Raw genomic sequence first — 23,317 nt, 5'->3', positions numbered from 1 at the left:
CACAGTTCTCTCTCTTTTCCATGTTATGAATTTTTTTACTTTCTGTTAGTCAAATTATTTCAGATGTTTATTTTTCAAAAGGTATTAATTTGCTTTACTTCTCTGCTAGCCCCTGTGTATGAATGACATGGTGGTGGTGATGGGAGAATGGAACTGATTGTTCACCTTCTGCTTGAGAAGATCGATATCTCTGCTTTTGAGATGTCCAACTATTTCTCACACTTCCCAACAATGCCTATGCTAATTTCCATGTAAGCAATGAAAAAGAGCTTGCATGTCAAAACATGTCCCTAGTGCAAAGGTTTTAATCTTTTGTTGCCCATACTTATGTGATAGTAAGGGTTATTATACTTTTATTTTGCACATTAATACACAATATATCATGTATAATACCAAAATCATGGCAACCAGATCGATTGACAACTGGCAAATAGAGGGAGAAAACGTGGCGGCAGTGACATTTCTAGGTGCAAAGATCATTGCAGATGCAGACTGCAGCCAGGAAATCAGAAGACGTTTACTTCTTGGGAGGAGAGCAATGGCCAACCTCGATAAAATACTGAAAAGCAGAGACATCACACTGGCAACGAAGGTCTGCATAGTCAAAGCAATGGTATTCGCCATAGTAACCTATGGATGTGAGAGCTGGACCATAAGGAAGGCTGAGCGAAAGAAGATAGACGCTTTTGAACTCTGGTGCTGGAGGAAAATCCTGAGAGTGCCTTGGACCGCAAGAAGATCCAACCAGTCCATCCTCCAGGAAATAATGCCCGATATTAGAGGCAAAGTTGAAGTATTTTGGCCACATCATGAGAAGACAGGAAAGCTTGGAGAAGATCATGATGCTGGGGAAAATGGAAGGAAAAAGGAAGAGAGGCCGACCAAGGGCGAGATGGATGGACGGTATCCTTGAAGTGACTGGCTCGTCTTTGAAGGAACTGGGGGCAGTGACGGCCGACAGGGAGCTCTGGCGTGGACTGGTCCATGAGGTCACGAAGAGTCAAAAACGACTGAACGAGTGAGACGACGACATAATATATCATGCTAGTTTTAAACCCAATGTTTTTTTTTAAAAGAAAATCAAATCAAATAAAAATAGATTTATATATAAGCAGTAATTATACATAAATATGAGATTCTGTCATTATAAGAGGCGGAAACTGGAAAGGACAATCTTTACTATTCATAAGAAAGTGAAAGAAAGAAACTGATGACCTCATCTGTGGGGCTGCGGGGCAAATCTGGTGGGCAGAGGAAAAACTGTCATCCCACACCCCACATAGTCACTTTCTCATTCCACTGTGGAAACTGTTGCTGCCTGGCTTCCCCCATGTTTCCCTTGGCTTACCTAATGATAACACACGAAGCCTCCTGTGTTCTCTGGGATCCATCCTAGGACACTTCCAGGACAAAACCCTGCCGGAACTAGCCCTGTGTCATGTGATGGGCTACATTGGGCTCTGTCAATGAGGCATTTTAGGATGGAGCCCAAACCGCATATGATGAGGTCCTAAGCCAGTTTTCAGAAAGAAGGCTTTCTTAAGTTTGGGGAAAAGTAAAAGATATCTATTTTCTCCATCACAACACATGGGGTTCTGGAATTCAATTTACAAGGCTATTTATCACCTGAGCTCTTGTGTTATTTCTTTATAAAGTAAAGGGAGAGAAGCATACAATGAAAGACAAAAATGTGATACTGTTTAACTGTCAGATCCTTATCAAGGTAGAGGGCTCATTCGGTATTTCAGTATACCCTGCCTAGTTTTCAAAGTTTCCAAAAATATCCAACCATTTAATCAACACCGTGGTGTTCAAGAACTAATAATATGTTCTAAACCTTTGTGCGACACTAAGTGCTGAAGAGATTAATCACAGCAGAAGACAGTAACTCAAAATACTTCAGTGTAATAAAACCTGGAAACATTCCTCACATATTTAAAATCACACACCCCAATGACAGTAATTGCATGTGCTGCATGAGACTAAGCATAATTTCAGCTGTAACCTGCACGTCTTTTCATGACGGCCCATCCATTTCAAAAACTTGGAAGGTTTTCTAAAAATTATCTTCTTGTGCTTTTGGTAAAGTCATTTATATTTACAGCTTAGATATGGGAGAGTACCGATATCTATTATTTACACATAAATTAGGAAAAAATTGATTCTATTTATCAGTGGCACAGCTTTGCAATCCAACCTAATACATCATCGTTCTTGGTCAGCTGCCTCTCCTTTTCCCTTCACATACAGATGCTTTGTCTTTAAATGAACTTGGACTAGGTAATCCTTTAGAAAAAGCCTTTATACAGAAATCTGTTTCCAGACTACAATGTCCCTGCCAGGGATCTTCGTCATCTCCACTATTGTCAGTTACCTACAGCCCCCATTGGCTTCTTTTATCTGTACACAGAAAATATCAGCATGAACTCTAGGAGATATCATGCCAGAAATTTCTGTTTCTCAAACAAGGTCCCTTGCATCCTGAACAATTACAGCAGTGTCTACTCATATAATCCAGTTCAAAGCAGACAATCTGGATTCAGAAATTAGATTATATTGTGGTGTTGATCCAACCTAAGACCCTTGAGAGGTATGCTTGAAGCTGGGTATGGGAATCTTAAAAGAATGACATATCCTTTGTTACATTGATGGGACACATTGTTCCATGTTGCAACTGGCATTAATTTCAAAACCTTTTGTCTTCAACAGCAGTCAGGCCATCTGGGTACATTCATCTCATGCAGAACAATATGGCACTTATTTTTTTCCATATAAATTCTAATGTATTCAGTAGGACATATTCCCAGACACAGATTTGCAGCCGTATACAGATAAGATGATAAGAAGCCCGTCAAACCTCTCCTACTGCTGTAGATCATGGATTTTGGTAGTTTAAAAAGATGGAATCATGATAAACGTTTTGCATCATAAAAAGGAAGAATGGGAGGAAAGGGAAAAAGAAAAAATAACACATTGCAGCACAGGCCCGGGCTGTGGCACAAGCTGGTGAGCAGCCAGCTGCAGCCAGCTGAGACCAATCACTGACCATGAGTTCCAGGCCAGCTCGGAGCCTGCGTTTGTCTTTGTTCTATGTCAAGGCATTGAATGTTTGCCTTATATGTGTAATGTGATCTGCCCTGAGTCCCCTTCGGGGTGAGAAGGGCGGAATATAAATACTGTAAATAAATTAAATAAATAAATTGAAATCTAACTAGTTCCTATTTTGCATGAGCTTCCATGGATACTAACCTCTTATTCAGATAAAATGTTCAGGCATAAATACATTTAGTTGTGGGATTAGGATAGAATGTAATAGAGTGGCGAAATCTGCAAATCATGTGCCTTGTCCTAAACCAGAAGTGTCAAATCTGTTGCCAAACAGATGTTTGGACTACCAACTCCCAGAAACCCTAGCCAGCTTGTCCAATCACCAGGGGTTCTGGAAGCTGAAGTCCAAAATACCTCAAGGACTGCAAGTTTTACACCACTGCCCTAAACTGTCAAAGGGCTGGGCACAGTGATACAGGTCTTTTGGATCTTTACAGTGATCAGTTAGTGTTGATGTGTGAAAGCAATAAATCTAAACCAATGTCAATTACCCTGGGTTTCAGAAGATTTATTTTGTTATATGGGCAACAGCAAGGATTATATTGGGGAAGTCATAGGGAGGAGGGAGTAAGCTTGTCTTCTTCTGCTGCCCTGGAGGCTAGGACATGGAACAATGGTTTTAAACTACAGGAAAGGAGATTTCACCTGAACTTCCTCACTGTTAGAGCTGTTCGGCAGTGGAACTCTCTGCCCCAGAGTGTGGTGGAAGCTCCTTCTTTGGAGGCTTTTAAACAAAGGCTGGATGGCCATCTGTCAGGGGTGCTTTGAATGCGATTTCCTGCTTCTTGGCAGGAGGTTGGACTGGATGGCCCATGAGGTCTCTTCCAACTCTATTAGTCTATGATTCTAAGATTCATATATGGAGTGTACCATACCTTTGCTAATGGGTTTGATTAAATGAATATAATTACAAATTTCAGATGTTTCTCTTTCTAGTCGTTCTTTGCAATTTCCTTATTCAAAGACCACAACGTATAATTCCCTTACTGTATGCCCAGGAAGGTTGAATGTTCTGCAGCTGTCGTTCTACTGTCAGATTTGGGTCCATTAATCCTCTTTCACAGAGATTGTCCTGTTAGTCCAAAGTAGAATGTAGATCGCATTGCTGGCATAGGATGGCGTATATCACATTGGAGGAAAGGCAAGTAAATCTACCTCTGATGAAGTGAATGATGTTATTGACCCCTGTAATATTGCTACCACAGTAGATGTGGGGACAGCATTGGCATATGCATTTGTGGCAGGATCACAGAGGTAGAAGAGGCCACCAGGACCATTCAGTCCAACCCTATTCTACCATGCAGAAATACACAAACAAGCACTCATGTTTAAAAACCTCAAGAGAAGAGAATTCCACACTTTGAAGCAGCCTGTTCCACCGTTGGTCCGCTCAAAGCATCAGGAAATTCTTCTTAATGATTAGATGAAATCTCTTTTCACGTAGCTTTAATCCATTCTTTTGCATCTTAGCTATGTATCTTGCTGTGGGTAAGTTGTTTAAATTTTGGAGGCTGCCAGGAAGACAAAAGATGAAGAAAGATGCATTGGACAGTTATTCTCTCCTCAAGGGCAGAATGGATAATCTTTCTCTTCCAAGTATGCAACATCAGCTTAAAATTATAATGGCCACTCTTTCTCCTCCAGGCAGGCGCATCAACATGAGATGTCACACTGGCCATCCTCTCTCCTTCAGGACAACTTCATTATCATGAGGTCACAATGGTCAATTTTTCTCCCTCAGGGAAGTAACATCAGCAGGAAATAACAATTGCCAGTCTCCTTCAAGTAGGTAGCATCAATATGAAGTTACTATGGGCTTAGGGAAGAAAGCAAAAGGGGTCATATCTCTCACGCGTGGAGGCAAACCAAGACAGAATGTATTTTCTTTTGTGAAGGAAAGAAGCAATACACAAGAATACATATAGATATATCACAACGGGCAGAGGCTTTGCCACTCTGCCAATTTCCATGCATCTGAGACATGTGCTAATGTTTAGAGTGGATTCCGCTGGATGTCACCAACCAATAGGGAAACCCGCTTTGCAAAAGCGAGCTTTATTACACTATGGCTCCTTCCATGCAGTTAAATAAAATCCCACATTTGCTGTTTTGCACTGGAATATATGGCAGTGTAGGCTCAGATAACCCAGGGCTCTTCCACGCAGCCCTATATCCCAGAATATCAAGGCAGAAAATCCCACAATATCTGCTTTGAAATGGGTTATCTGTGTCCACTGCCATATATCCCAGTTCAAAGCAGAAAATGTGGGATTTTATGCAGCTGTGTGGAAGGGGCCCAAGTTCATTACAGACATTGTGGGATTTTCTGCCTTGATATTCTGGGTTATAGGGCTGTGTGGAAGGGCCCACAGTTTTTGTTCCTGGGTTATATACATGTCTTTTCCTAATTGGTTCTATCATAGAAGCATGGGAAAAGTGGTTGAAGGCTTTCATGGTCGGAATGACTGGGGCCCCTTCCACACATCTGAATAAAATCCCACATTTTCAGCTTTGAACTGGAATATATGGCAATGCGAGCGCAGATAACCCAGTTCAAAACAGATATTGTGGGATTTTCTGCCATGATATTCTGGGATATAGGGCTGATAACCAGATTTTGTTCATTTTCATGGTCTCCTCCTTTCTGTTGAAAGTGTCCACATGCTTGTGGATTTCAGTGGCTTCTCTGCATAGTCTCACAAAACAGTTGTCAGAGTGGTCCAGAATTTCTGTGTTCTCAAACAATATTCTGTGTCTAAGTTGGTTTATCATATGCTCTGCTATAGCTGATGAACAATTTCTCCTTCCATCCTGGGAGTTGCAGTTTCACAAGCTTTTAGAATTCTCTGCACTATGGTGCTGGTGCCTCACCAAACTACAACTCCCAGGATACCATAGCATTGGACCATTGCAACTAAAGGAGTGTCACAGGAGTGTCAAACTGAATTCTACAATGTTAAAAAAGGTCCAGTTTTGTCTTTTGTCATCACGGCTAAGGAGTATGGGTTAATCTTTTATTTCATAAGGCCAGGAAGGGCAGAACAGGCTACAATGGATGTCACATCCCTTCCACACACACACACCCCGGTCAGAGGCATATTTGATCTGCAAATCTTAAATATGTTTAGAAGACAGAAGATGAGTCCAAATCATTCTATAAAAACTACTGCCCACCTATGATTTCCCAATGAATTTAAAACTAATATACAACAATATGCGGTAATTTGCGCTTTCACTTGTGGTTGAGGAGGCTTCAACTTGCATTAAAAGATAGTATGATAATTTCCAAGATGTGCCACATGTTTATTTAATTGGGTAAGCCAATGGATCTCTAAGTCATAATCTGCACATTAGTCTAGAGAAGGTATGATTCATATCTTGCCGAAAGACGTTAAATTGAATGTTTCACACATCCTTAATCCAAGACTAGCATGAGTAGAATTTTTTTTCTACAGTCATTTTTCTCCCTTTTCATATAATAAGGAATTTAGTCCAAGAATGAACCTTCTTTCGGTTCTACACAACATCAACCCCGATAAAGAAAGCTGCATGTTAACTTCCACTCCCACATTTCTTTTCTGGTCCATATTCTTATACCTTGTTTAACACTGTGCCATTTTCATTAATTTGAGCATCAAATCATGTAGCTACTCAGTGTCCCAATGAAGTACCATATTCCTGGATTTGTTGCTTAATAAACACATTTCTCTCATCTCTTCTCTCATCTACAATGTGCCTTACACCACACCCTGAAGACATTTGTCTCAATGTAAGAGATGAGAGCTTCATTTCATAGGAAAAGACAGCACCTAAACGGTCTACGTTCTCCAAGGCATTTCAACTAAATCGAAACTGACTGCGTGAAGACAATTTTTGTCCATAAATTTGTTTTTGGCTGGTGGTGAGAGGCAGAACCATTGATGAGTGGCAGAGCACATGCTTTGTAAACATAGAATGCCTCAAGCTCAGTGTCCAACATCTCCAATTAAAAGAAGCACAGGTCGCAGGCCTAGTAAGAAATGCTTAAGTTATATGAGGACTTGGAGGACAGTTGGTAGTATTGGTCTACACACCATACCAGTGTAATGCAATATGTGCTTCAAACTCTTTGAGATAGACCTGGGTTCTCCCTATTTTGAGTGAATGCATCAATTACTTTTGAGTCTTCTTTGTGGAGAGAAATAGCAGGGCATAAATGAACATAATTATCATCATAACAACAACATTTTAGCAGAGTATTAACACACATACAAATGGGGTCACTACTTTCACAGCAAAAGGCGATATTGGTCCTATAGTCAGACTAATTGCAGCGGGAAAAATGAAGCAGGTGAAAAACTTCATAATCCCCATTCTCAAAAGAGCAGGCTTTGCTGCAGAAAGGGAGCCACAAAAACATTCAGCAAAATCCAGGATATAACATTGTTACTCATTTCTGGCAAAAGAAGGAATTTAAAGGTGGAAGGGCAAATGTGCGTTCTTGGAAGAGATTAGATGACTCAAAGAGTGTTTACAGGCAAAGGACATCTGAAAAGAGATTATGATGAGAAGTGAATGACTGTTTTTCTTCCTTTCTTAAATATGGTATTACTATTTACTTTCTCACAACAAAAAGGCACAATATGGTCTCACCTACACCTATATATATTCCAGGGCCAATCTGGAAAAGGAATACTTTAGACTGGCCCCAGAGGATGCCACACAATCTATGTAGTGTAGTGTGCCAGTGTCGAGAATAGTAGGCTGTTGTGTTATGGTTGAGCCTTATGGCTCCAATACTGGGAGACGTGGTCGTAAGACTCCTCGAGAGTCAGACTCTCTTGAGGAGCGAGAGAGGAAACGGCTGCGGGACTTATTTGCAGAACCAACTGATGAAGACTCCTTTGAGGGTTTTATCGAGGGAATGGAGGAAGAGGTGGTTAGCTCAGAGGAGGATGACATGGAATGGACTCGTGTGAGGGAGGATTTGGGTGTTCCTGGTAATGATAGCATGGGAAGCGACTGGCGGGTTGCAGGATCGGACCCGTGGACGAGTTGGAGGGATGGAACGGGATCCACAGCTGGGGATGCTGTGGGGCGTAGTCAAAGATGTTTTAGCTCTGATGAGGATGATGATGATGAGGCACCTGGAATTAGGGTAACAGCTGATAGCGATGAGGAGTTGTAAACTGGCATAAAATGGGGTCTTGAATCCAGGGCTAATTGCGTTGGGCAAGGTAATCTGGACGAACGCTTGGGCTCTTGTTGGGAATTTCCTGGAGACGGGTGTGTTTCGTTTGCTGAATACGTAAGTTACCAAGGACACTGGGCATAGACGGCGGGAGGAACTGTGTGGGCTTTTGTTGTGCAACCTGTGTTTAATCTTATTAGCTTGGACCTCCGTCGTCTTCTTGACGGACATTAATTGCCTATTCTGGATTGACGTTGGACTGACTGACTGACTACGACCTCGGACTACCCTTTCTGTGGCTTTCGGTGGAATTGGTGAACCGAAGACATCTGTACCTGGCTTTCGACCTCGGACCGGACTGGGACCCTGCTGACCGTGGCTACCCTGATTGAAGCGCCTGGATCCGGATTCTGTTTGTTGCACGGAGGAGTAACAACCTTAGTTACTCATTGGCAGCTTTCGAAGTAGCAGAGAGGAATCTGCTACCAGCTTTTTATGTTTCTTTGAATCTTTGTTTATCAGCTTTTGTTTGTTCTAATTGCCAGGCTGAAGTAAGCATTTTCTGTTTAACCCGGATTAAACTCCTGTTTAATCCGGTTTATCTTTTGTACCGCTTTTAGTATCAGCGGAGTCTTTTTTGTGTATTTTTACACTGAAGGCAAGTTTTTGCCTAGTCCTTTGTTTCATACGGGCACTTTTTAGTTCTGTAACTTTAATAAACTGTGTTGAACTTTATCTGGTGGAGTTCTGTCCTTGACATGTTGGCTTGAATACGGGGGAATGGGGGGGGGGTTGATTCGATATCTGGGCCTAGCAACCTAATCCTAAAGCATGTAGTCTTGTTGCTCCAGAATCCATCTCCCAGATTTGTCCAGTTGACTCAATCCAAAGCTTCTCTACTGCTATCCACTCCCCAGTTTAGTGTTTGACTCAGTGAAGACTCCCCAAATTCTCATCTATGTTGGAGTGCTATGCAATGAGCTCCTTGGGTGAAATACTGGACCCCTAGCTTCACTGTCATCACCAGGTTAAGCAAAATTGAATCAGGGCCTAGGGGTTGTCCTTGAGAGTTATGCTGGCAAGGTTTAGACCCTAGGACAGTAACAAATGTAATCTTGGTGTCAGTAAACTGCTGCCTGGGGTTCACAGATAATGTTGTTCTCCCTGGCCTATCTTACCCTCCTTGGAGAAACTGAGACCTGTTCAGCCATGCTTAAAACGCCCAACCTCCCTCTTGCCCTGTTGGCCCTACTTTTGACCAAACCCCTTGAGATAGATCTGGTGTCCCCCTATCTTGTAGGGAACTCCAAAAGCAGAAGTCTCATCACCTGGTTTTGAGATTATCTCCCACCACTCCTTTTTACAATCCTTGATGTTTTTGCCTCTTCTCTTGAGCAGGTGCACCTGAGGTCCTGAGATGCTACTAGACAGCAACCACCTAGCTGTTTAATTGAAGTGCTCTATAAAATTAAAGGTAAAGGTTTTCCCCTGACTTTTATGTCTAGTCGTATTCGACTATATGGGTTGATGCTCATTTCTAAGCAGAAGAGCCAGTGTCGCCTGTAGATGATCATGTGGCTGGCATGACTGCATGGAGTGCCTTTACCTTTCCGCTGGAGCAGTACCTATTGATCTACCCACATTTTCACGGCTAACTGTGACGCCTCTAAGCTGCGTGAGCACTGGAAACCAACACGGAGGCCAATAAACAATCTAATATCTTTATTAAAGCAATAAAAGAATCAAACAAAAATAAGCAGAGTATATAGTCCAGCAATAGTCCTTTCAGGAAAGGTCAAATATAGTTCAGTAATATAAAGTTTAATGTCCAGTATTAGAGATCAAGTTTTCAAATCCAATAACCGAAACACACTCAAACTTCCAAGCAGTTTGAGTGGGAAATAAAGCAAGGTCTCTCAAGAGAGTTCCAGGTTCAATGTCCAAGGCAGGGAAAAACAAGGCAAGACAAGGAAGCAAGGCAAGGCAAAGTTGGTCATGGTGGAACTGAAATGCAGCCCAGTTTTGACAGGGAGACGAGACGCAACGCCCGGTCTACTCAAGAGTAGCGTGCCGTCAGGCCTCTGAGGTATGCAGGAACAAGAGTCGATGTTAACTTTCCAACTGACACGTTGACACCGCGCTGGCTAGCCTGTGCCCAGAACTTTTATGGGACTTCAAAACCTTCTCCAAACCAGGTGCCTGAGTTCACATTTTCCCAAGGGAAACAGACTGAAGACAACAACTTGCCAGATGCAAACCTCCCTGAAAACTCCCAAGGGAATCGGTTTAATTAGAATCCTCTCTCTCCGCTAATCTCGCACTTCATCTCCGAATCTCCTTCTCAGAGCGGTGTGTTTTGAGAAATGACTTCCTATCAAAAACAACACTTTCCGGGGAACCAGGCTCTGTTTCAAGGGCTTTTGTAATTAGCTTTGGACCCAAACTGTCAACAGGGGACATCTGGAAGGGAATGGAATCTTGCTGAGTTGGGAAAAACCTCATATGCCCTTCAGTCTGATCTATAATGGTTGTGGGGTCATGACTCGAGGGTCTCTGAGACATCACACTAACAGCGGGAACTCACCCCACTCCCTGGAATGGATACGTCCAAATGATGGTTTTGTTGTTGTTGTAATGTGAGGAAAAACTAGCTTAGGGAGATCTAGAGGGTGAAGCATGTGATACTAGCTTTCTTTGTGACTAGCTTGGGATAGTCCAGAGGTCATCTCTCTTTCCCCCTCCCCCTTTTAAGAGAAGGATGTATAAAAAGAGAGGCTGCAGTAATGTTACATGGAAATGAAGTGTGGATAAGTATGAGCACCAAAGGAAACTAAGTGTAAGCAAGATGTTGTAATGTTGGAACAGTTAAAAATAAAACAAAAAACCAAAAATAAATAAATATGGGAAAAAACAGGAAGAGTTTCCAAAAAATGATAACCAAAAAAAAAAGAAAAAAGAAAAAAAAAAGATCTGGCCCTTCCTGAAAGGCCCAGGTCTAACAGGGCATTGGACCAGTGAGGACTAACTCCCGGGTAGTCCTGGGATTACCCAAGGGTCAGTCCCCATTGCCATATCACACCATTTGGATTTCTGGAGTCCAAAGGTGAAGGATGGTGCTCACCCCCTCCCCCAAGACCCAAATTTACCCCTAAGAGTTAAAGAAAAGGTACATGGCTGTCATACGTTCCCCCCTTGTACTCTCCTGGCATGAGGAAATGATGTGCCAGGAGACTTGGGGCAGGGGGAAGGAAAATCCCTCCTCAGTCCCCATCTTCTGGTACATAATTTTCTCGCACCAGGAGGACACCAGGTTGACCGCCAGGTATATTTTACTTAACTTTTAGGGGTAAACTTTAATTTTAATTGGACTGGCATGTACCCCCCTCCCAAAAAGCCTGGGTTTTTTGGGGCAGGGGGCAGTGGGAACTGAAAAGCTGCACCGAGGCCGGTTTTTAAAACCAGCTTTGGCATGGATTTTAGTCCTGTCTGGAAGTGCCCTTACAAGGTTAATCTTCACAAACAATGAAGCTGCACTTTCTAATTAATCTAAGCCAAAATTATTTTCTACAACTGCTAAGGTGCATTCTGTTTTACTCTTCAAACTTTGCCTGCATATGTGTGTGCAATAAAAGGTCATAGCTTCATGGCTCACCGCCTCATTAATTTTACCTCAAGTCTACAAAGGGAAGAGAATACTCTTAAGCAAACAGGCTCAGAAGCTGATTATGCTCTGCAGTGAATTATTAACAGCCTGAATTCCAGATGTAAACCACAAAGAAATAACAGTTTTCAGCTCTTCTTCAAAGCAGACTTCAGGCTGTCCTGCCTAGAAAAGCTCATTAGTTCCAATGAAACATATACTAATTGTAGTTGCTGGTTACAACTTTTTAAATGTAGGTGGGAAAAATCACTTTTGGAGATGCCTAATTTATGACTCAAGTCAAACAGTCCAGACAGACCAGCTATAGGGCACCCAACTGCCAGTCAGGCTGCTCTAAGAAACAAAACAAATCTCACTGATCAAGCCTCACATGCATTAAGAGCTTCCAAGGAGAAGGAAGGGTGAGATAAATAGCTTTGAAAAATAGAGGAACAGAGGTGAAGGAGATACTTTCCAGATTATTTTTAAATTTGTTTCCAAGCTATAAATAGAACTCCAACAATTCACATGGAAAAATAACACTAATTGGCTAAGAATTTAGCATTAATTTCATACTGTGCATCAGTGCACACTGTCCAAGCATCTCATGCCATTTGGGATTGTCACAGCTATCCTCTGGGAAACCTGATGAGGGGATTAGCCATTCACCCACCCTTTTGATTCACATTTGAGTAGTGCAATCTAGCTAGCATTTCAACTGTGCCATCCTCATCAGAGTTTGGAAAAGATTATTTGTTATTACAATTCCCAGAATCTTATGGTGAAACCTCTGCCTTGCTGTGTTAGCTGAGGGATTATTGGGACTGAAGTCCAAACAGCTAACATTGCCAAGCCCTGGTCATTGTCACTCAGCATGTGCAGTTCTTCATCTTAATGCTCAAACCAGATGATACATATTTTATTTTATTTATTTACAGTATTTATATTCCTCCCTTCTCACCCCGAAGGGGACTCAGGGCGGATCACATTATGTACATATAGGGCAAACATTCAATGCCCATAAACACATCGAACCGACAACCGAGACAGAGACAACAGACAGACGCAGAGGCAATTTAACTTTCTACTGAGGGGATGTTCGATTCTGGCCACAGGGGGGAGCTGCTGCTTCATCATCCACTCTGATGGCACTTCCTCACTTCCTTATTCCAACGTTGTAAATTAGTTAAACTTGCCTCCCCACTTTTATAAGTGGTACCTTATTTCCTATTTGATAGATGCAACTATATTTCGGGTTGCTAGGTCAGCAACGAGCAGGGGCTATATTTTTTATCTTTAATTGACGGGTGCTCACCCCACCACGGGCTGGCCTCGAACTCATGACCTCATGGTCAGAGTGATTTATTGCAGCAGCTGTTTACCAGCCTGCGCCACAGCCCGGCACAGCAATACGCTGCAGAAATGCGGCCAGATGGAACGAGCCCACAGAAGGTATCAAATTGATGATGTGGGTTGTCATTTAGCCCGTAAACTTATTGTTTAAAATTATATTAGCATGGTATCTTGGAAGAGCTACAGCTGCTCTTTTACAACTGCTTTTATTTGCTATTTTAGATTTTGGATTGTTTTACAATTGTTCTAGGATTCTGTTTTTATCATCACATTGTGAGACACTTCAGAAATAGTTACAGATCCCCACTCACTCATTCACCCAGGGGAGTAACAGAACTGTTTAGCTAACTCTCCATGACTTAGAAATCTGGGGAATGACACACATATACATATACAATCCAAAATCCTGATGTGTTGAAAACTGCAAGAAATAAGAGTTTCCTCTTCTCTCTCAAGACAGTGAACAAAAAAGCTACACTGCCAAATGCTTACAGTATTTTCACAAGGGATTAACACATTGGATTAACCAATCATTTGGCAGTGCGTACTTCTATTATCATTTTTGTACACACATTGTATTACATATATCCAATTCTTTGACTAAATATATGCACTAATAACTTTGTATGTGCATGCAACTTCAATGGCCTATTGTCTTATGGGGATCCCATGAATTTCACAGACTTCTCTTAGGCAAGGTAGTTTTGTCAGTTCCTTCCTCTGAAATATATACTACAGCACTCGCTATTCATCTGCTAAAAATGGGCAACAGTGACTGCATTGTCTGTAGCTTTAAACTATTCTTCCTCTGTGCATGGGGAAGGGCATTGTGGACACGTATTCAGATGTGGAGGAGCCTCTGATGGCTCAGTGTGTTAAAGCGCTGAGCTGCTGAACTTGCAGACCAAAAGGTCCCAGGTTCAAATCCGGGGAGTGGAGTGAGCGCCTGTTGTTAGCTCCAGCTTCTGCCAACCTAGCAATTCGAAAACATGCAAATGTGAGTAGATCAATAGGTACTGCTCCAGCAGGAAGGTAACGGCGTTCCATGCCGGCCACATGACATTGGTGGTATCTACGGACAACGCCTGCTCTTTGGCTTAGAAATGGAGATGAGCACCAACCCCCAGAGTCGGACACGACTGGACTTAACGTCAGGGGAAACCTTTACCTTTACTATACAGATGTGGAGTTTTCTGTTCTGCTCCACATTCACAGAAGGTGGAGGATTCTTCTAGGTCAGTGGTTCTCAACCTGTGGGTCCCCAGATGTTTTGGCCTTCAACTCCCAGGAGTCCTAACAGCTGGTAAACTGGCTGGGATTTCTGTGAGTTGTAGGCCAAAACACCTGACCCACAGGTTGAGAACCAATGTTCTAGGTAGTGCCATTTTGCCAGGTTCCCTTTTGATCTGCCCACTCTGCTTCTGAGTTTCTTCAGGAACTTCCAAGTTGCCCATTCTTGCTTTTCCTCTGGAGGCAGACCCTCATGGGGGGGGGGGGGGGGGCATCCATTTGGGATTTCCTATTTTAGCTGCCTAAGGGGATACTCTTGCTTTTGCTGGGGGAGCATTAAGAGAAGTGGTGGTTCTCATGAAGCCTTTCCTTGATTTGAGTATACTGGGAGGAGGCTAATAGTCACTCAGTGGATGGCTTTCACAATGTTCAATCTTATTTCTCTCACAGTTAGCAGCAACTTTCCATCGCACATTGTGGAGGGGGGGGGATGCCAGCTAGCTTGTAGAGTTTATCAACAGGTGTAGGTTTAAGACATCCTGTGATTATTCTGCATGTTTCGTTCAGTACTATGCTCACCTGCTTTGTGTGGAAAGACTTGTGCCAAACAGAGCAGGCATACTCAGCAGTTGAGTAAGACAAGGCCAGGGCTGATGTTCTTATTAATTTTGGGTCGGCACCCCATATGCTGCACCCCAAATTTCTGCAGAATGTTATTGTGTGCAGCTACTTTGTGCTTGGTGTTCATACAGTGTTTTCTAAATGTTAGTGTTTGATCTAAAGTGACGCCAAGATATTTAGGATGGGAACGATGTTCGAGCTCTTGGCCTTCCCAAGTAACTTTCAATTTCCTGTTGGCTTCATGGTTACATAGGTGGAAATCACACACTCAGGCATGTAGCCGGGGGAGGGGGGGGCTTGAGAGGCTTCAGCCCCTCCCCCAAATTCTCAGGGTGGTCCGTGAAAAAGCCTTACATTTATTATTTAAACTGTTATGTTTATTCATATCATGATCTGATCACCATGCTCAATATATCCCATATGCATGGGGGTATTGGGATAACGATACAAAAGGTTTGCTAGGGTAGATCCCCCTCACCCAGACTCAGCCCCCCCTCCCGAACCAAAAATCCCAGCCCCTCCCGAATCAAAATCCTGGCTACGGGCCTGCACATACTTGTGTCTTGGAAGGGTTAGGCTTCAGGTGGTTATCTTTGTAGTAGCTGGAGAGATCTTTCAAGGCATTAGTACGTTGGATTTCAACTGTTTCAAAGTCTTTTGCTTGTGTTGTTAGGCCAAGGTCATCAGGATATATAAAGCTATTCATTGATGATCTCCCATCCAAGTCCTAACCAGAGCTGACTTACTTAGCTTGCAAGATCAGAGATCTACTAAAAAAAAGGCGAGTCGGCAACAAAGAAATATATCTTGATATTCTGACACTATTCCTTAAGGCACTTTGTCAGATGGCTCACTACCAAATGCATAAATTGCCATTTGCAGATAAAATGCAATTTTTATCATTGGTTTTTTATTTCTGAAGATCAGCCTACAGTGTGATTTGAGATACAGATCACTTCCTTCGGATTATAGCCAGACATTTCACACAAGAAAAATGACAGAATAAATAAGTGCATTTCACTCGACATCTTATGAATCCTTTAAAATGTTTTAAAAGCCATGACATTTATATAGCAGATATTAAGAAAAGGAACTTTCCCATACATATCTCTCACAGTCTTCCTGAAACACTGCCATATATCACTCATTATTCTTCCCCTTGTGCCTATACAGCAGGGTGGAGAACCTTTGGCTCTCCAGATGCTGATGAACACCATCCTACACCATTAGCTAGCTTAGCTAGCTAGGGTTAATAGGAACTCGAGGCCAAAAGCTTCTGCAAGCCTCGGGTTCTCTAGCCTTGCTACATAGCCTCTAGAAATAGTTCACAAATAGATGCTTCCTCAATTTTTCCATGACATATGAGGGATATCTTACCTTTGCAATGTCTTCCTGAGCTGCTACTAAGTTCAAGTATGATATATTGACCAAGTCGGGCCCATAAACAATTGTGAGCATTCGGTGTTCCAGACGTCCTCCTATGTTCCCTGCATCCAGATGTTCGCGTACTTTTGGATCCTGTAAATAACATTTTAAAATGCAAGTCATTAAAAATCCTGCCTGCACTTTCTGAAAAGTGTGTTAATGTACAAGCAACATTTTAAGCTTTTTAAACAGCTGCATTTCGACTAATATTCATTCAGTATTTGTCAAGACAATCATGCCACAATTTATGCCCTTACAGTTTCCATTGAGATGTAAATGAAGAGATGCCCTCAGATATAGTAATTAAGAGTTTACAGAAAACCTGATGAAATAAACAAATATTTTGACAGGATAGCACCGGGGAGGGGGGGTTACAGCCTCCACAACACATAAACATTGATTGAAGGTTCATGAATTATATAGGATGTGCAACTAAAGGTTAGGGAAATCAAGAGATACTTTAGCAATTGTTCCAAGATATTTTTATTGTCCTTTCACTCAGAATTGAAGGCCAGCATTGATTCTCATTCTGGAGATGGGTAGATGGTGGGAGGATTACAGACAGGTTGATTCTCTTTCATCCCTTGGATGAATTTTGATACCATTATCTGTGGCAAGTGCAGGTGACTCTAACATAGCCAAGGGTCATTTTTCTCTGTGCCTGGGACCTTCTGAAGCTGTACTGATTGCCCCAAATGCTAAAGAAAACAGAAGAGGCTGCTATTCCTTTCTGATTTTAAAATGCATCAAATTGTTTGGTGGATGAGTGTCATCTAATTAAAATGTGCATTGACACTCTTGGAGACCTCTGAATGAGGCAGCTTGCCAGGAAATAAAAGGCAGCCCAGAGGCTGGTTTCATGATTCATGAAACCAGCCTCTGGACCCCACTCATAGATGTAGGATTGGTCCCAGAATTATACTGGGTTTTTTTTTAACATGTTGCCGTAACATTTGACTGTGCAATTCTTCACATTTTAATATTAGCCCCATGCTGTTTTATACTTATGTGAAGCTTTTCAGTATGGGTCATATAATTTGCTTATTTCTCTTTGTCGGTGGACTCAGGTGAGGCTGTGAATGTGGTGAGACATTGCCTGGATTTAGTAATGGGCTAGAAGAATGCCAAAAAACTAAAACTGAAACTACAACAAGAGTAGGGTTGGGCAGATATGTGCAGCCCATATCTCTAAACGCCTTTCTTTGAACTTTTCCAGTTCCATTCTGTGTGGCTTTTTCCCTTTTGAAAAGAAAACTATACATTTTTGTATTCATTTGTCATGGTTGCATGCTGGCAATGACTAAAGATATTTTGTGTTTATTAAAGAGACATAAACATGCATGCCTGTTGTTGATTTTTTCTTTCTTTAGGGGAATGCATCAGTCTAGAAATGTAAAGATTTCCAATTGAAAACTGAAGCCATTTCGAGATTTGGTCCAGAATCTGAGGATTTGATATATCTTTATTAGAGAGAGGGGGGTAGAGGGAGGGGGATTCTCATGCATTTCTTAAAAAGTTGGATACACTATGGATTGTTTGATCTATTTCCAGGAAGTCAGTGCATATTTTATTCTGAATAGGGCTAAACTTCTCCTGAAAGAGGAAAGTCAGATTCTCTTGTATTCAGTATTGTACCCTAGGCATCAATGGTCTCACCAGTTTCAAACATATTTAACAGTTATGTCTTGTTCATCATATTTAAGATTTTTACAGTGACCATCCACTTTGATTACTGATAAACATTATACATTGGACTGATTCCAACAGCTGAAATTCATTCTGGTTTGCAAAGGTGGCACCATCTTGCATTCATTCTGGTAATGAAATACTTTCTCAGTTTAGATAAGTGGTTTTCAACTTGTGTGTCCCCAGGTTGAGACCCAGAAATCCCAGCCAGTTTACCAGCTGTTATGATTTCTGGGAGTTGAAGGCCAAAACACCTGGGGACCCGCAGGTTGAGAACCACTGGTTTAGATGTTTGATAAATGTTGGAATATCTTTTATATGGAAAAATATCTCACTATGTTAATGAACTTAGGCAAGTAAAAGCCAAAGCCTTTGAGAAGATTTTGGTTAAGGGCTTTTATTTTATAGGAAAAAACTAATTTGGTTTTATTATTTTCACTTAATGTGGTTTTGGATATGCATTGTTATTGTTGCTGCGCTGTATGTATTTTTTTAAAATAATTTAAGCATGACCACTAGTTTGGTCAAGCTTTATGAAAATTCTAAGATACTATTTTTTATCAAAACTTGACTTTTTCCTAACCGGAAACATTTTTGGACCATGCCTTTCAGAAAGTACCACATCTCCATCAATTCTGTGAGCCAGAATTCCTGGGGGAAACCAAGAATCTAATCATGGTTTATAAAATTAGTTTTCATGACACTGAGCTGCCCTCAACACATCCCATATGACCTCCTGAAACTCTGTAATGTCCTGATCCCTGGCCAAGTCAGACTTGTTCTGTGTCAGACATGGAGATTAATAACTAAATAGTCTTGTTTTGGGAGAAATTGGAAGTTTTATTAAAAGCTTAAGCAATTATATATTTTTATATACATTCGTTGTCAGCAAGCCAGGCATAAGAGCTTTCTCATATGTAATGCAATACCCTTTTCTCTTAACCTTGCCAAGGTTTCAGCACTAACTTTGCAAAAGAAGGGACGAAAGAGAAAAATAAGAACACCTATCACCTACATAATTATCCCAATAGGATAATCATCCATTCTTCCCAATACTTCAGAGCAAAGCAGCATACTGAGTTTTATTATCCTTTCTTCATTCAGCTACTGTTTGATTGCCTTAGTTAATAGCTTGTACTGAAAAATCACAAATAAGAGAAAGAACACCATTCAATGTTATTATACAGATGTATTACTAATAATGAAGAATGTGTCTGGAACAAATTAAGACAGAAAAGTTGTGAATGTGGTGTGAATTGTACAAGCAAAAATGATAGTCAAAAAATTAGACATCAATGGCTATGCAAACACTTATACAGTACTGATCACAAACGTGATCCCAACAGTGTAGAGAAATTAACATGTTAAATGATCTCAAGTAAAAATCAAGCTAGCCTGGATCCAGTAAGGGTTTGTATGGATTTTTTGACTTCAAAACACAACCGGATCTTCAGAAGGCTAAAGGTTTCTCTGTGTATGGATGCCAAACAAAATGAGCACAGAAGGAAGGGTTCCACCCCAGTGGTCTCCATGACATTCATTTAATTAAATTATTAATTAATCAATCCATTAATTAAAAATCCAGCCTCCCTCGCCAAATGGGATTCAAATATCTTACAATGTGAGATTTTTTAAAATAGCTAAAGCAACGTGTGCTGTAAAAGTTTTAAAAGTATTGAAAAGCCAATCCCATTAAAACATTTAAGACATTTGAAAAAACAAACCAACATGAAGCACAGGTGGGATATCCCTTAACCAAAATATTTTGGACAAGAAGGAGTCCATCTTTTGAATCTTTTTAGACTTCTCAATACATAATAACATACCTTAGAGACAGCACCCATATCTAAACATGACATTTACTGTTTTTTCTTATACAATGTATGCACATAGCTTGAAGGTAATTTTATACACAATATTCTTAATATGAGGGTTATCCAGAAAGCAGATTACGTTTTTGAATTAAAAATGAACAAACTATAGGAGAAAACAGTTACCATATGCAGTTGAAAGCCACACCCAAATACCAATTCTCAACATAGTCGCCATTCAAATCTAGGCACTTATCATAGCGATGAATGAGCTTGGCAACTCCTTCCCCACAAAACTCTGCCACTTGCGTCCTCAACCAGCTGGTCACCCCTTCCCTCAGTTGCGCATTGGGCAAGGCCCCATGTAAGCTGCCCCGAGTCCCTTCGGGGAGATGGGCGGGGTATAAAAATAAAGTTATTATTATTATTAAAACGCTGTGTTGAGGATGCAAACAGCAGTTTTGTGGGGAAGGAGTTTCCAAGCTCATTCATCGCTATGATAAATGCCTAGATTTGAATGGTGACTATGTTGAGAAGTGGTATTTGGGTGTGGCTTTTAACTGCATATGGTAAATGTTTTCTCCTATATTTTGTTCATTTTTAATTCCAAAACATAATCTACTTTCTGGATAACCCTCGTACTTTTGTACATGAAACAAAGAAGTCCAAATTGACCCATGAGAATGAAAAAGGTATCAATATCTCAGCTACCCATGAGAAAAAAATGGATTTTAAGGTACAGTAGAGTCTTCCTTATCCAATATAAACGGGCTGACAGAATGCTGGATAAGCAAAAATGTTGTATAATAAGGAGGGATTGAGGAAAAACGTATTAAACGTCAAATTATGTTATGATTTTATAAATTAAGCACCAAAGCATCATGTTTTACAACCAACCAACAGAAAAGACAGTTCAATACACAATAACGTTATGTAGCAATTTACTGTATTTACGAATTTAGCTCCAAAACATCGCAATGTATTGAAAACATTGACTACAAAAATACTGGCTACTAACAAATTGACTAAAAATGAAGACAGAATTGCATAAAATGAACGTGCAGTAACAACATTGCCGGAAATTAAATCCATAAAAAGTTTTTTCCTTACTGCCTAGAGAAACAGCTGTGGATCTGAGTGGGATGCAAACTGCGTTGGATAATCCAGAACATTGGATAAGCGGATGTTGGATGAGTGAGACTCTACTGTATTTTGGATTTATGAATTTTGTGCAAGGGATGCTCAACTTGTATATGTTTGTTTTGCATTTGTAAGCCGCCCCGAGTCCCTGCGGGGAGATGGAGGCGGGGTATAAGAATAAAATTATTATTATTATTATTATTATTATTATTATTATTATTATTATTATTATTATATGACATATAGCATTAATATGTTAGGGCTGAAAACTTGTTTAAATCTTTGTCTACTGATGAAAAGAGAACTGGGGCATCACTCCTCCTTTACACAGTGGAAAAGCAATAGGAGAGAGCTCTCCCATGTCCTTCCCAGATATGACTGGAAGAGTGCTCGGACAGTTCCCATGGGGAGATATAAGCTGTCATATAAATCACAGAGCTTTATAGGTCATAACTGGTATATTCTCCATAACCAGCTCTGATTAACAGTCTAGCCACTATATTTAGTTTCCAAGCAGTTTCCAAAGGCATCTCCATGTGGATGCTATAGTAATCCAAATGGGATGTGAGCATGGCATGTGTTCTTAGGCCTAGAAAAGTTCTGACCTAACAGCCTTAATCAGATCTGCCTCATTATCGCTTATACCTGAATACATTACAGCTGAGAAGGAGAGTCACTGTCATCTTGAATTCAACGTCCTTCAGTACGTGTGGGTTGAATTCAACATGCTTCAGTTCATGTGGTGACTGTCAAAATGCTCTGTGCCCACTGAGCACTTTCAGCTTTAAACCAGCTGAGAAAGCCTTGCTACTGCCGCAACTGTATTCACAGTTATATCTCACTGTAGATCCCAGCCCTACTGTACTTTTAATTTTTTTAAAAATGGCAAAATTGTACATGTTAGTAAATTGTGTACAGGAAAATAAATAGTCTCATAGTCGGTGGGAAAATCATATATGTATACACCTTGAGATAGAGGAAATTATAAAAATAATCCATAAACACACTGAAGAGTTATGGCGGGGATGGGGACAGAAACTGCGAATACATTTGCCTGATAGCACAAACTATGAAAGAAAGAAAACGCACACAAATCTACCCGCATGCCTTTAATATGGTGAATTAGTTGGCTGTTTCAGTGGATTTTCAGGGCATCATACTGATTTATCTCCCCCATTATTATTAGACTATTTTGCAGTGGCGCTGAACTACCTCCTCAAACTTTGACACAAAAACCACATGCTGCTGGCACCAAGCAATGCTAGAAGGGGATTACTTTGATAGTTCCATTTTAATATAACATTCATCTGCCTTACCTTATACGAATGGTTGACTCACTGAATTTATTATTATTCCAACTGACAAGAGTGAACTGCTAGTCCAGCTGGAGTTTTGACACAAAAAGTCATACTTGTGGAGATAGACCAAGGCAAACACTGTAGGTATTTTGAACTAAATTGACATTTTCAGTGAACCAGGAATCTGAAATTTGATTTAAGCAGATGCAACTGTCCATCAAGATAGCACATTGTGGACATTTTGACTCAAGGTGGATGTCCACAGCAATGTAGGAGGCCCACTGCTCTTGAGTTTTAAAACAGCATTTTGCTTGCATGTTTCAAGAAGGAAAAATACAAACTGCAGAAAAGAAGGTGCTAAAGTCACAAAATTAATGTGGACAAATCAGTCCATCAAAGAACAGCCACAACAACACACTCGAGAATCAAAGAAGTCTCATCTGCCATTAAAAGAGGGGTGGTAGTGGTGGGCACAGTTGATCTAGACAAGACTTTCCGATGAGAATATTCTATATGTGAGTAAGCACAACCTTCTTCATCATCCACCTAATTTCAAATTGTTCAATGAACTGAAAATCTCTATGTATAAGAACTACATGCTGGCTCAAGAAACACAATACCAATGGTTAAATAACAAGATACAAGATATCTACTGCCCTCAAATACATACACTACTAACTCTTTTTGTAGACTAAAATTTCAATTTGAATACTCCAGAAGCACACAGAGGGAAAGACAACATACAAAGGAAAGATTCAGGTGTGTGATGGTAGAAAATATCTTTTTTCCAATTGAACTAAGGATTTTATTGGACAATAACACATTGGTGTTCAAA

General features: G+C 40.8%; 1 protein-coding gene across 2 annotated transcripts in view; it reads right to left on the bottom strand.

Annotated features, from left to right (window-relative positions):
• plcb1 (phospholipase C beta 1) overlaps positions 1–23,317 on the bottom strand; it is a 650,154-nt gene that overhangs the window by 237,394 nt on the left and 389,443 nt on the right. For both annotated transcript variants that reach the window (XM_062969114.1, XM_062969113.1), the window contains exon 4: positions 16,500–16,640. In XM_062969114.1, the coding sequence (XP_062825184.1) occupies positions 16,500–16,640 (141 nt within the window). The remainder of the gene's footprint in view (positions 1–16,499; positions 16,641–23,317) is intronic.

Source organism: Anolis carolinensis, chromosome 1 (assembly GCF_035594765.1).
Source record: "Anolis carolinensis isolate JA03-04 chromosome 1, rAnoCar3.1.pri, whole genome shotgun sequence".
NCBI classification, from domain to species: Eukaryota; Metazoa; Chordata; class Lepidosauria; order Squamata; family Dactyloidae; genus Anolis; species Anolis carolinensis.
Note: the sequence above shows the minus strand (reverse complement) of the source record. Positions and strands in the feature narration are given on the sequence as shown.